Source organism: Hemiscyllium ocellatum, chromosome 21 (assembly GCF_020745735.1).
Source record: "Hemiscyllium ocellatum isolate sHemOce1 chromosome 21, sHemOce1.pat.X.cur, whole genome shotgun sequence".
NCBI classification, from domain to species: domain Eukaryota; kingdom Metazoa; phylum Chordata; class Chondrichthyes; order Orectolobiformes; family Hemiscylliidae; genus Hemiscyllium; species Hemiscyllium ocellatum.
The window spans coordinates 59,471,412-59,484,657 of record NC_083421.1 but is presented as its reverse complement, the minus strand read 5'-3'; the positions used below and the strand labels follow the sequence as shown (position 1 = coordinate 59,484,657).

At 42.1% G+C, this 13,246-nt stretch overlaps 1 protein-coding gene across 1 annotated transcript in view; it reads right to left on the bottom strand.

Annotated features, from left to right (window-relative positions):
* The window catches only part of gpsm1b (G protein signaling modulator 1b), a 257,312-nt gene that overhangs the window by 19,868 nt on the left and 224,198 nt on the right, over positions 1-13,246 (bottom strand). Inside the window, exons 11-12 of the mRNA XM_060841548.1 lie at positions 10,663-10,733; positions 9,151-9,339 (exon numbers count right to left, since the gene is read on the bottom strand). Of these exons, the coding sequence (XP_060697531.1) occupies positions 9,151-9,339; positions 10,663-10,733 (260 nt within the window). The remainder of the gene's footprint in view (positions 1-9,150; positions 9,340-10,662; positions 10,734-13,246) is intronic.

The window sequence follows — 13,246 nt, the reverse complement described above, 5'->3', positions numbered from 1 at the left end:
AGAGGAAAAGGATAGCCAACTCCCATTCCTAGACGTGTTAGTAGAGAGAACACCCAACGGAGAATTCACCACAAGGGTATACAGGAAACCAACACACACAGACCAAGTCCTAAACTATGAAAGTAACCACCCCAACACACACAAACGAAGCTGCATCAGGACACTATTCAAAAGAGCCACAACACACTGCAGTACACCAGAACTGCGAAAAGAGGAAGAGGAACACCTATACAAGGTATTCGCCAAAAATGGATACCCACGCAACTTTATCAACAGATGCCTAAGAGATAGACCATGGAACGAGGACATGCCACAACCAAGAGGACTAGCCACACTACCATACGTCAGGAGCGTCTCAGAACTGACAGCCAGACTACTGCGACCCTTAGGACTCATAACAGCACACAAGCCAACTTCCACACTCAGACAACAACTCACTCGAACAAAGGACCCAATAGCCAGCACGAGCCAAACTAATGTAGTTTATAAAATACCATGCAAGGACTGCACAAAACACTATATAGGACAAACAGGAAGACAGCTAACAATCCGCATCCATGAACATCAGCTAGCCACAAAACGACACGATCAGCTATCCCTAGTAGCCATACACTCAGACAACCAGGAACATGAATTTGACTGGGAAAACACTACCATCATAGGACAAGCCAGACAGAGAACAGCCAGGGAATTCCTAGAGGCATGGCATTCATCCACAAACTCCATTAACAGACACATGGACCTGGACCCAATATACAAACCACTACAGCTGAAACTGACACCCGGAAGCGGCAAGAACATCCATCAACAGACACATCAACCTGGACCCCACATACAAACTACTACAGCTGAAACTGACACCCGGAAGCGGCAAGAACAAACCACTATAAATACCGGAAGAAACATCAAAGCAGCGCTTCACAGGAGGCTCCAATAGCACTGATGATGTTCCCTAGCCAGGGAACGAAACGTTTGCAGCAAAAACTTCCAGCTCGGCGAACAGAACCACAACAGCGGACACCCGAGCTACAAATCTTCAACCAGACTTTAAACCAAATCTTGTCACCAAATCCTACTCAGAACTTGTCACCAGTCCTCACCCACTCAAGATGAACTGTGTTGTATTGAATCATATCAAGTAATATGATTTGCACATTCCCAAATCCTTCCTTTAACAATCTGCTCAGAAATAATACATTCAAGATCACAATCATGCTCACGTTACACTCATGTGCTGCTGAAATAAACATTTTACCATCCTGAGCAGTTTTGAAACAAAAGTAGTATTTCTAAGTTTCATCCAAAAATTATCAGATCATTGTGTAATGTATTCGAAGTAAAATTGGGGAAAATATACCATGCTTCTCATAGTCTAAGGGCTGGTGTCAATAGCCACAGGAACTGGTCAGAGGCTTGGAATTCTGCAGATCCAATTCACTCCCTAACTCCCAAAAGTTTGACCAACATCTACAAGGAACAAGTCAGGAGTGTGATGGAATGCCCCATTTACCTAGAGGGGTGCAGCTTTTTAGATTAGATTTCCTACAATGTGGAAACAGGCCCTTTGGCCCAACCAGTCCACACTGACCCTCTTGAAGAGTAACCCACCCAGACCCATTTCCCTCTGACTAATGTACCTAACACTATGGGCAATTTAGCATGGCCAATTCACCTGACCTGCACATCTTTGGACCGTGAGAGGAAACCCACGCAGACACAGGGAGAATGTGCAAACTCCACACAGACCTTGGTGCTGTGAGGCAGCAGTGCTAACCACTGAGCCACCATGGCGCTTCAGCAACCTCAAGAAGTTTGACACTATTCAAGACAAAGCAGCCCTCTTGATCAGCACCATATTCACAAAACTCCATTCCTTTCACCATCAACCCTTAGCAGCAGTGTGTATGATCTACACATTGGACTGCATCAATTCACCAAGGTTCCTTATAAAGCATCTTCCAAACCCAGGGCCATTACCATTTAGAAAGACACGGGCAACAGATACTCGGAAACACCATCACCTGCAACTTCATGCCAAGATTCACCATCCGGACTTGGAAACATTTTGCCATGTCTCTGCTATTACTGGGTCAATATCTTGGAGTTCCTTTCCTCCCAATACTTTGGGTGCATTTACATAAAATGGACTGTTGCAGCTTAAGGTGTTGATAAACAGTAAGGACAACAAAATATTGGTCTTGCTAGTGACACTCATGTCCAATGAAAGAATATAAAGTGAAGCCACTGGCTTCTTAGTTGGTACTGATCTACTCCAGGCCATCAAACATATCAAAAATATCCAGTAGAATCCAGATGTACAACAGTACGGCAACACTGACTTCACTGATGTAGCAACAGACATTTCTCCAGCCTGATGGATATTTCCTAATCAATCTGTTCAGTAACTTTATTACATACCTCTGAAGCAGGTGGGACTTTCCACTGGACAATATCTCCTGTATTAATGAGGTTGATTAAGCACTTAGTGTGGCATCTCATTTACACTGCAGATAATGGCAAGGCTAACAAAATTGTGAAATGGCTCCCCACCACATTGGATCTCCCACTGAGGGAAACAATTGTGACTAATCCTCACCCCATTATATTCATAAGGGACCTGTGCAGAGCTTCAAATCACTCACTCAGTTTATAGTCCAACAGGTCTATTTGAAATGACAAGCTTTCTGAGCACTGCTCCTTTGGCAGTTGAAGAACTCACCCGAAAAAGGGGTTTGTGATTTCAAATATGGATTTCAGGCTATAACCTGGTGTTCTCTAACTTCTGACCTTGTGGTGCTAGAAAAGCTCAGCTGGTCAAGCAGCATCTGAGGAGGAGGAGAATCGATGTTTCGGGCATAAGCCCTTCATCAGGAATCCTCATTCCTGATGAAGGGCTTATGCCTGAAACATCGATTCTCCTGCTCCTCGGATACTGCCTGACCAGCTATGCTTTTCCAGCACCACACTCTTGACTCTGATCTCCAGGATATGCAGTCTTCACTTTCTCCTTGTTGACATCTGACCTTGTCCAACATCAGCAAATCCACTTCTTGAATCCATTTAGCCACACAGTCTCTGCAGAAGCATTGGAAGAGACCAAAATGATGATGAGTCATTTCGCCCTCCCAGGCAGATATGGATTAGGCTCTTTGAGTCAACAAAGAGGATACAAAGAAAATGCTTTCAAAAAGAAACCCCAACCAATCTGGATTCCATTCTGCAGCCTGCTAGTCACTACAATGCAGTAACCTGATTGATGCTTCTGTTCTCCACAGTTGATTAAAATGCCTTCACTGACAGATTAACTCAGTTAAACAAAGTCATATCTGTAAATGGGTGGAGAAAGAACAATTGCCTGAAATAAAATGACATTTCTTCTCATGGAAAACGTTTAGAATCAAAAATGATCCCATTATTTCCTCTCCAGGTGGATTTCTGTTAGATATGATTCCATTAATAGTACCCAGTCTTCGTGAGAAAGCTCAAGAACCAGCAAACATTTATTTTTCTCCTTAAAATATGTATCAAAAACCTGAGAGAAGTGAAAATCTCATGGAAGGTTATCACCAAAGGACCTAACCCACTGTTCTGCTCCACATGAATATTCTCCCCATAATGTCATCTACTCCTTGTGAGGGAGTGGTGTATATTCTAATCACTTCCTTGGTGAAGAAGTTCTTCCTGAATTCCCTGCTGGATTTAATATGGAGTATCTTGAGGAGTTGTGCTGTTGGGTAAAAACCACAAAACATGCCCAACAAAATCACCAAATATAAACAGGAGCAGGAAGAAGAGCCTAGTCCAGATCTTACCAACATCCCACGAATGAATGAAATAAAAATGCGTTTCAATTTTGAAATCAAGCTTTTGGTGATTTTTCAATATACCACACTCTCATTTTGTGCAATCTTCTAGTAGTTTGCAAAAATATTATTCCCTCCTCCCCAACTGCGTTTAAGGAATTAAGTGATGGACATTTTGTAAGTAAGTGAGCTTACATACAAAACTCACCAAACAGAATTCTGTTTGATAAACAAAATAATAACTGCTGCTGTAAGCATCAATCTGATTTTTTTTATTGTTTTACTGTTCCAAATAACATCTGGAAGCTAAAAAAAAACTATGCCAACACCAGGATAAAAACAATTTAAAGTTAATTAATTCCCTTGAACTCTTAATACAATTTTCTCATCGTCATACCTTACTGAGAAAGCCATTATTAACCAGCTCAAAGACTCAGGATTTGACTGAACTAATACTTACATGGGCAATATCTCTTCAAAACTGCATCCTGATCCTCAGGAACCACTGCAGAAATATTTCTTACCCCTTGTGGCCAACAGCAGTTGCCTGGTGCCAGTTAATATTTCAGAGTGCTCTGAGCCTTCAGCTAGGTCATTTGCTTTGGCGTGGATTTGGAATATTTGTTGAATATCTTTGTGGATATATTTCAACTCCCTGGAGTAAATGGTCACATGAGAAATGCAATGAAGAAAGAACCATCTTAGAGGACGACAGACTAGGGGGTACACAACTGAATGAGACAGTTGTACGATGTTGTGCACAACCATTTTATGAAAAGAAATTACTGGTTAATGCCTCTGTTGTTGGAGAGTACGACTGTAACATTCTGGTCCCTGAATGTATTATTCATGCCAAAGCTCAATATGTTGATGGCCATAGAATCAAACCTATCGCATAGTGTCAATATTGCCCCTTGGAAAGAGCTATCCATTTAGTCCCACTCTCCACATCAGTCCTGCAAACATTTCCTTTTCAAATATATGATTTTCTCTTCAACATGACCATTAAACCTGCTTCCACCATCCAACCAGGCACTGAATTCAATACCTGCAATTGATATGTGCCTACTTTGGATTTTGTTACTTGTGGTTTTAGAAATCAAACGATTATTCTTCAATTTATTCCTCCTTCCACCTATTGGAAAGCTATTATCCAGCCCAAAAGGCATACTGCTAAATGCACGATGCTATTTACACAAATGATTTTGCCTTTCGTGTGCCTTCGTAAAATTGCATGAAGCATTAAAATCCAAGCTCTATCCACTTTGGAGGTTCAATATATTGCAGATTAATGGGGAGATCAAAGTACATAAATTTAAAGAAACATCATTATAATCACTTAAATAATGCAAATCCCTTTTACCAAGACTGGGAAAGAGGAAAGTTCAATCAGGAGAGAGAAAAATGGAGGAGAGGGAAAGAGGCAGGAGGTGGGGGTGGTGTTGAGAACAGAGGCAGAGAAGGGTGTGGGGAGGAGAGACAGAGGCAAAGGAATTGAAGACAGAGGAGAGGTGAGGGGGGTGATGAGAGAAAGGGGAGACAGGAGGAGGGAGAGAGAGAAGGAGGGGGGACATGAGGGTGGGGTGGGTACAGGAGTGTGGGGGGACGGGCGGGTAGACACACTCAAATGAGGGGCTGAGAGACAGAGGTGGGGAAAGGTACAGACAGTGAACAAGGGAGGGATTTAAAATAAGAGTGGGATAAGCAAGAGGCAGGGAATGGACAAGAGATGGGGAATAGGTGAGATTAAGGGCTGTTGGATGAGAGGAGGGAGGATAGGGTGGAGGAAGAGGCAGAAGTAAGTGAGGAAGGGGCTGGGTGAGAGGAAGGAGGAGAAGATAGTGATGAAGAGATGGAGAGGAGGAAAGGTCAAAGAGTTGGAGGGTGGCAGGGGGATAGAAAGCTTCCTTCATTTCATGGATTTGCAGGGGAGGATAGTTTTAGGAACTGAAGAGTAGTCTGGATTCTATCATAGACTGGAAAACAATTTAAATTAATCAATGAGAAATAGCACAAAATGGAATCTAATGGACAGCTGGAGCCAAACAGTAAAAACAAACAGTCTGGCAAAGGATATCCATAACCACTCTTAAATTGTGGATTGACTACTTAATGGTTGTGTGTGTAAGCTGCTAAATTGCAGTTTTTTATACTGCTTTCTAGTCTGATGTTTGGATTCATGTTCCAACTCTTACTTTCAAGTTGCTTCAATTTCCATCTAATCATGTTTGTCATAAGATCAAAGCAGGTATTTTCTCATGTCGGTTGCTATTTTGTAAGTAAAAAGGTGAGCAAACATGAAAATGTTTCCACGCAAATTGTGGAACTAAAACTGAGAAGAACCGTAAGTCACTTTTGTCATAATTCCCGAAATGCAGGGCACAAACTCTTCCGAGGTGACAAGTATCTGACCCTGTGTCTTGGTGTTGGCCGAGACAGCTCCTGATTTTACACAAGGGACTAACTCATCCCTTGATTTTCATTACATAGTGATTACAGGCCCATCTTACAGGGAATCAGAGGTGATGTAGTTTGACATTTCTGGAAGTGAACTTTTTAAGGCAATGATAAAGATTCTCAGTTCTACCCATTAATGTCATGATTTGGAGATGCTGGTGTTGGACTGGGGTGTACAAAGTTAAAAATGACACATCACCAGGTTATAGTCCAACAGGTTTAATTGGAAGCACTTAATTGGATGCTCCTTCATCAGGTGGTAGTGCTCACCTGATGAACACAACTACCTGATGGAGCAGCACTTGAAAAGCTAGTGCTTCCAATTAATCCATTAATGTCAGAAGATGCAACATGACAAGAATAGTTTTGGCTAGTTGTATATCCAAAACATTAAGAGCAGGAATAACCAATTCAACCCCTTGAACCTGCTCCACCATTTAATACAATCATGGCTGATCTCAGCTTCAACTCCACCTTCTTGCTGCGTTCCTATAACTCTTCCACAAGACCATTAGAATTAGGAGCAGAATTAGATCATTCAGCCCATTGATTCTGCTCTGCCAATCCATTATGGCTGATATATTTCTCAAGCCCATTTTCCTGCCTCTTGTTTTAACCTTTGATCCCCTTATTAATCTGTCGCTGCCTTAAAGACATTCAATGACTTGGCCTCCATGGCCTTCTGTGGCAATGAGTTCCACAGATTCACCACCCTCTGGCTGAAGAAATTCCTCCTCGTCTTAATTTTAAAGGGTTGTGCCATCACTCTGAGGCTGTGCCCTCAGGTCCTACTAGTGGAAGCACCTTCTCCACATCCAATCTTATCCAGGACTCTGAGTATTCTTTCAGTGGCATTTGTAAGTTTCAATGAGATTGCCCCCTCATTCTCCCCAAGTACAGGCCCCGAGTCCTCAACTGCTCCTCATATGACAATTCCTTCATTTTCGGGATCATTTTCATGAACCTCCTCTGGACCCAGTCAAATGCCAGCACATCCTTCCTCCGACAAGAGGCCCAAAACTGCTCACAGCATTCCAAATATTGTCTGACCACAGCCTTATATAGCCTCAGCAGCACATCTGTGCTTTTGTATTCTAGCCCTCTCAAAACAAATGCTAAAATTGCATTTGCTTCCCAACTGCCAACTGAACCTGCACGTTAACCATAGGAGAATCCTGAACTAGGATGTCCATGTCTCTTTGTGTTTCAGATTACCAAAGTTTTTCTCTATTTAGAAAATAATCTACAACTCTATTTTTCCTACCAAACATCATATTTTCACATAGATTAGAATTGTTCAGACAAAACCATGAAGAGATTGCACGTTCTCCCCGTGTCTGCGTGGGTTTCCTCCAGGTGCTCCGGTTTCCTCCCACAGTCACAAAGATGTGCGGGTCAAATGAATTGGCCATGCTAAATTGCCCGTAGTGTTAGGTAAAGGGTAAATATAGGGGTATGGGTGGGTTGCGCTTTGGTGGGTCGGTGTGGACTTGTTGGGCCGAAGGGCCTGTTTCCACACTGTAAGTAATCTAATCTAATCTAATCTAATTTGTATTCCATCTGCCACTTCTTTGCTCAGTCTCCAAGCCTAAGTCCTTCTGTAGCCTTTCCATCTTCTCAACACTACACTTCCCTCTACCTATGTTGTGTTATCAATCCATTACTAAGTAAAGATTACTCGATCTCCTCCTTAAATTTATTCAGTGACCCCCACACTCTGGGGTATTGAATTCCACAGATTCATGACCTTTTCAGAGAAGTAACCCCTCATCTCGGTTTTAAGCCCGCCACCCTTTCACCTAAAACTATGAACTGTCCTAAAAGGGGAAACATCTGCTGTTGTCTACTTTGTCAGTCCCTTTTTGCATCAGACATACCTCAATTAGATTTCCTCTCATCCTTCAAATGCTCAAGAAAATGACTATAACTGGGTCAACAATACTGGAAGAAATTTCTGGACTTTTACCCAATGAAGAAGAAGTGGCAAGTTTCTATTTCCAAATCTAAATGGAAAGGAGGGTGGAGGGGAACTTGCATGTGGTGTGTTCACATGCACCTTTGTTCTCTCAGGCTGTAAAGATCCTGGGTTTGGAAGAGCTATTCATGAATCCTTGATGGCTTGACGTTTGGAGATGATAAAGCCATGCTGCAGACAAGCTGTTGGATGGAACAGCTTTGCTCTGGGTGGTGCTGAACCTCACTCATGCAGGCAAATGAAGAATATTCCTTTACATTCCTGACTTGTGCCAATTAAATGGTAAACAGGCTTCATGGAGTCAGGAGGCGAGTTACTGGCTGCACAAATGGGCAGCACGGTGGCACAGTGGTTAGCACTGCTGCCTCACAGCGCCAGAGACCCGGGTTCAATTCCCGCCTCAGGCGACTGACTGTGTGGAGTTTGCACGTTCTCCCTGTGTCTGTGTGGGTTTCCTCTGGGTGCTCCGGTTTCCTCCCACAGTCCAAAGATGTGCAGGTCAGGTGAATTGGCCATGCTAAATTGCCCGTAGTGTTAGGTAAGGGGTAAATGTAAGGGTATGGGTGGGTTACGCTTCGGCGGGTCGGTGTGGACTTGTTAGGCTGAAGGGCCTGTTTCCACACTGTAATGTAATCTAATCTAATCCAAATCACAGCCTCCGACCTGCTCTTCAACCAGTATTTATTTGGCTGATCCATTTAGGTTTCTGGCCAACAGTAACCACCAGGATTTTGACCTGTGGGGTATTCAGTGATGGTGAGGCGACAGAATGTCAACAGGACATGGTTAGATTCTCTCTCGTTGGAAATGCTCATTACCTGGCACTTGTGTGACAGAGTAAATAAATGAAAACACACACAGTTTTATAACTTGGACCTTTCTCAAAGCAATAAATGCAAGGTTCTGGTTGCCTACCATTGGAGCCACTTGAACTCGAACATCACTGGTGTCTAACGGTGACGTCGCATTGCTGTCTTGCTTGTCTTCAGAGCTTGCTTGGCTCTCCTGATACCTTTTGTTTCTTAAGTGTCTGGCCCAGGGCATTTTTGCTGCATGCTTAAGGTCAGTGGAATGATCCTCACTGACTACGTCGCCATTTTGGTCCTTGAAGATTGTAAATCAGATCAATTGAATATTATGCAACAGACCTCCAAAGACAAGTGTCTTGGCATCAGCATTTCATAAAAATCAAGGAGTTAATTGCTTCAAAGTGCAAAAGCTGAACCATCAAAGAACACTTCAGCTCCTGCAAGTCCCTGGATCACCACCTTTTTACTAATGCACCATATGGTGTTGTGGAACTTCTAATTAATAAAAATTCTGAGTAGGTGCAATTAAAGGTTATTTTGTGAAATTGAATGCCAGTTCACACAGATTTATTTTGATACTTGTGTAGAACTTTAAAAGTAGCACCCGATCTGAAAATGGACACCAATTCAGCTCGAAATTATTTCCTCCAGATGTAACTTTGTGGCCAAAGAACTCTCTGGTCTTAAAAGCTCTTCAAAAGCCGTAATGAGGAGATATTTCAGGTGGGGACATCTGCCCTGACAACTCTGGAGTTCAACTGTAATAGTCTAGCCTGATTGAAGAGAGTGCTCTTAATTTCTCCCTGAAATGGACAGGGTGCGAAAAGGCCTCGAGAAGGTGGTAGTGAATCACCTGGGTTAAATCCAACCAGGTTAGCTACTTATATCATTTTGAAGGTCAGCTCAGAGTTGGTCACATATGGATCTGGAGTCTCGTGAGGCCAGACTGGGTAAGAATGGCAGATTTCCTCCCCTGAACAACTTTATTGAACCAGATGGGTTTTTTACAACAATCTCAGGCTAAATTACATCTTTCTGCACCATAATAATTCTGTTTCATGGATATCATGAACAATACCAGTTTTTATTCCAGTTTCATTTAGTAAATTGAATTAAAATTGCTATCTGATGTGGTGGGATTTGAACATGTCTCTCGATAGTCCAGACCTCATTACTAGTCCAGTGACTGTCATGAGTATTCTATCACATCTGTAACAATGTTTTACAGAAGAATACAACCACACTAGGCTTTAATTACTGCTAGCTTTTTTCTAACTCAACATATGACATATACTTGCAGCAGAAACAGAAATTGCTGGAAAGACTTAGTGGGTCTAGCAGTATCTGCGCAGAGAAATCGGAATTAACATTTCGGGTTCAGTGACCCTTCCTCAGAACTGTTCTCTCCATAACTGCTGCTAGATCTGCTGAGCCTTTCCAGCAATTGCTGTTTTTAGTTCTGATTTACAGCATCTGCAGTTCTTTCAGTTTTTATCATATATACTTACATTGGACTATCCTCATCTTAACTCCTCTTTCTGAATTCAGTTCAAAATTAAATAAACTCCGAGATTGTGTTTACTCTTTTTGTCACCCACGCTGTTCTAAGTCATCTTACCTTCTCAGGAGAAAACTTGGCCACATTCATGTTCTCCGTGCTGTATCGTGACACTATTCTTGGGCGTGCACCTAAAGTAGGACACAGTCAAAAAGAAAAGATTGGATTTGTTCAAACAACATTCGGTCAAGGAGAGTACTGTACAAGAAAATGGATATGGGAGGGTTAATCTACGGTAAACTGAAGCACCATCCACCTGGACATATAACATAACATATAAGTGCACACAGTTCTGATTGGGCAGTTGAAGAGCAGGATGTCTTCTGCTCCTGTTATCATCAATGTTCCCTCTAAGTTGTGTAATCGCTGGGGAGCTCTGCACACATTGAATTCCTCCTCTAAGTATCATTTCACAACATCAACACATGCCAACCTTCTGATTTCACATTTAACCCATATCCCCACTTCTGAAAGAGATTCCAGTACCATGATGAAGAATGGTTTCTGCTTCTGGAAGCTGCTGCCTTGGAGGTCCACCCAGTGGCAAAAAAAAATGGACAGGGAACACTGGTTACTATCAGTACAATGTAGTCTGCCTATAGTCACTAAGGTGTAATAAACCTGACCCTGTTACCCAACATTCTGTTCTGCTGAGACTTACTTATGGTTCAACCTTTACCATAAACAACTAGAAAGCCACTGGCCTAGGACAGGAAAGAGAATTGGTAGCAGCACTCGTCCCAAGTTGCTTCATCATCACGATCATACAAGAAGCAATGAATTTAAATGAATCAATGAAGCTGCCAGGCCACTGACAAAACAAAAAAAGCTTGATTAAACAAGGGCTTGATTCTTGGAGAGCAGTGTCCCTACCTTTCAGCTAGGAGGCCCAAGTACAAGTCCCACCTGCTCCCTGTGTGTGCCATAATGTGTCTGAACAGGTTGATGAGAAAATATCTAAAAAGAGGTGTCTTGCCATCAATGGGAGATTTAATGGTTTACATATGAAAAATAATAGGTAAGAACAATTCTGGATATTAACAATAAAAGTAAAACGAGGGCTAGGGCTTGTGACACGATGACAGTCCCCCTAACTCTGAGCCAGCAGAGTGCCACCTGCTCCCCAGATGTGCAATAACACCCCTGAACAGATAATGAGAAAATATAAAATTAATATTACTGCTGGTAGGAAGCCAAGATCAGTACTTCTTTAAATTATCTGCATCTATCATATTTAGTTCAATTAACTGGGTGATTCTTGCCAAACATGGCTTGCAACTCTTCAAATTCCTCCCTGTTCTTGAACTATTTCAAGGTTTTCTGCAATATCCAAACTGCTGAAGAGGTTGGATCTCAGTGCACCATCCATCTGCAGTGAGCACAGATCCACCTCCAAGTATCACTTAGCAGCATCCACACATGCCAGCCCTCCTGTTCTTCATTCAATACATCTCCACAATTCTGTAAAATAATCCAATTTTGAATCTTTGAAAGAAATAACTGACAGCTTTCTTACTGGTGGGCTTGTGTGCTGCAGACATTTAGGGATGGTGTTGGCTTGGCCAGTAACACCAACATCACATGCTTGAATCAAAGAAAAACAGAGATAATGCTATTTGAGTTACAGCATTACTCAAGTACCAATGGCAGCAAGAAATAACACCTTACATTTCTACAATACTATTCATAATATCAGACTTCCCTCAAAACATTGTATCGACTTCTTTTGAGGTGTAATAACCTACAATGCAAGAACACGGCAAGGGACCTCAAATAGCTTTGTGATAATGATGAAACAATTTAATAGTTAAGGGCTACGTAGAAATCAGCACCCCTTCTGCTCTAGTTCAAATGATTGCAAGAGATCTTTAATGTCTGCCTGAGGAGGCAGGCAGGGCTTGATTTTTGAAAGATGGCTCTTTCAAGAGTGTAGCACCCCCATTGTACTGCTTTGCAGTGTCAGCCACCTTTTTATGCTTTGTGTCATTGGAGTCAGACTTAAACCCATAACCATCCGACTCGGAAGCAAGAGTTCTACCAACTGGGTCACAGCTGAGAACAATGGCAGACAGCTCTACTTAACCCAGTACAAATAGTATCAACAGAAACAGTAACAACACAACTCTTAATTGGGACCCAATTCTCTGCAAGATTTGGGCTTGCACAAGACATGACCAAGATTGGTAACAGATTCTGACTGCTGAGCGATATGGTATTTGAGTTAGATTCAATCCTCATGTTGGTAAAGAGCTAACACTTGAAGATGGGCTTGAGCTCTCAGTAGCATGTTTAACAAAGCCACTCTCAGGATATTTTCTCCAGGTGAGTGAAGTTAGCTTGGACAGGATTAGCAACCTGCATTATTATTGGATTCAATTGCATTTCAATTAAACTTTGCAGTGGCACAAAGGTTTTTTGGCAGTAACAGTCTGGAGTACATCAGTCAATATTTCTTGGCACATTCTCTAATTTTTGAATGCCTGACTTGCTCAGCCAGTAAGACCAAAGTAGTTCAACTCACACAGTAAGAGGAAAGGTTTCAATGTGCCACTTAGACCAGATGTGCTATATTCCCAGTGTGCTACTATAATCATATTGTTAAACATTGTAAGTCATATAAATGCCATTGCCAGTCAAATTATGA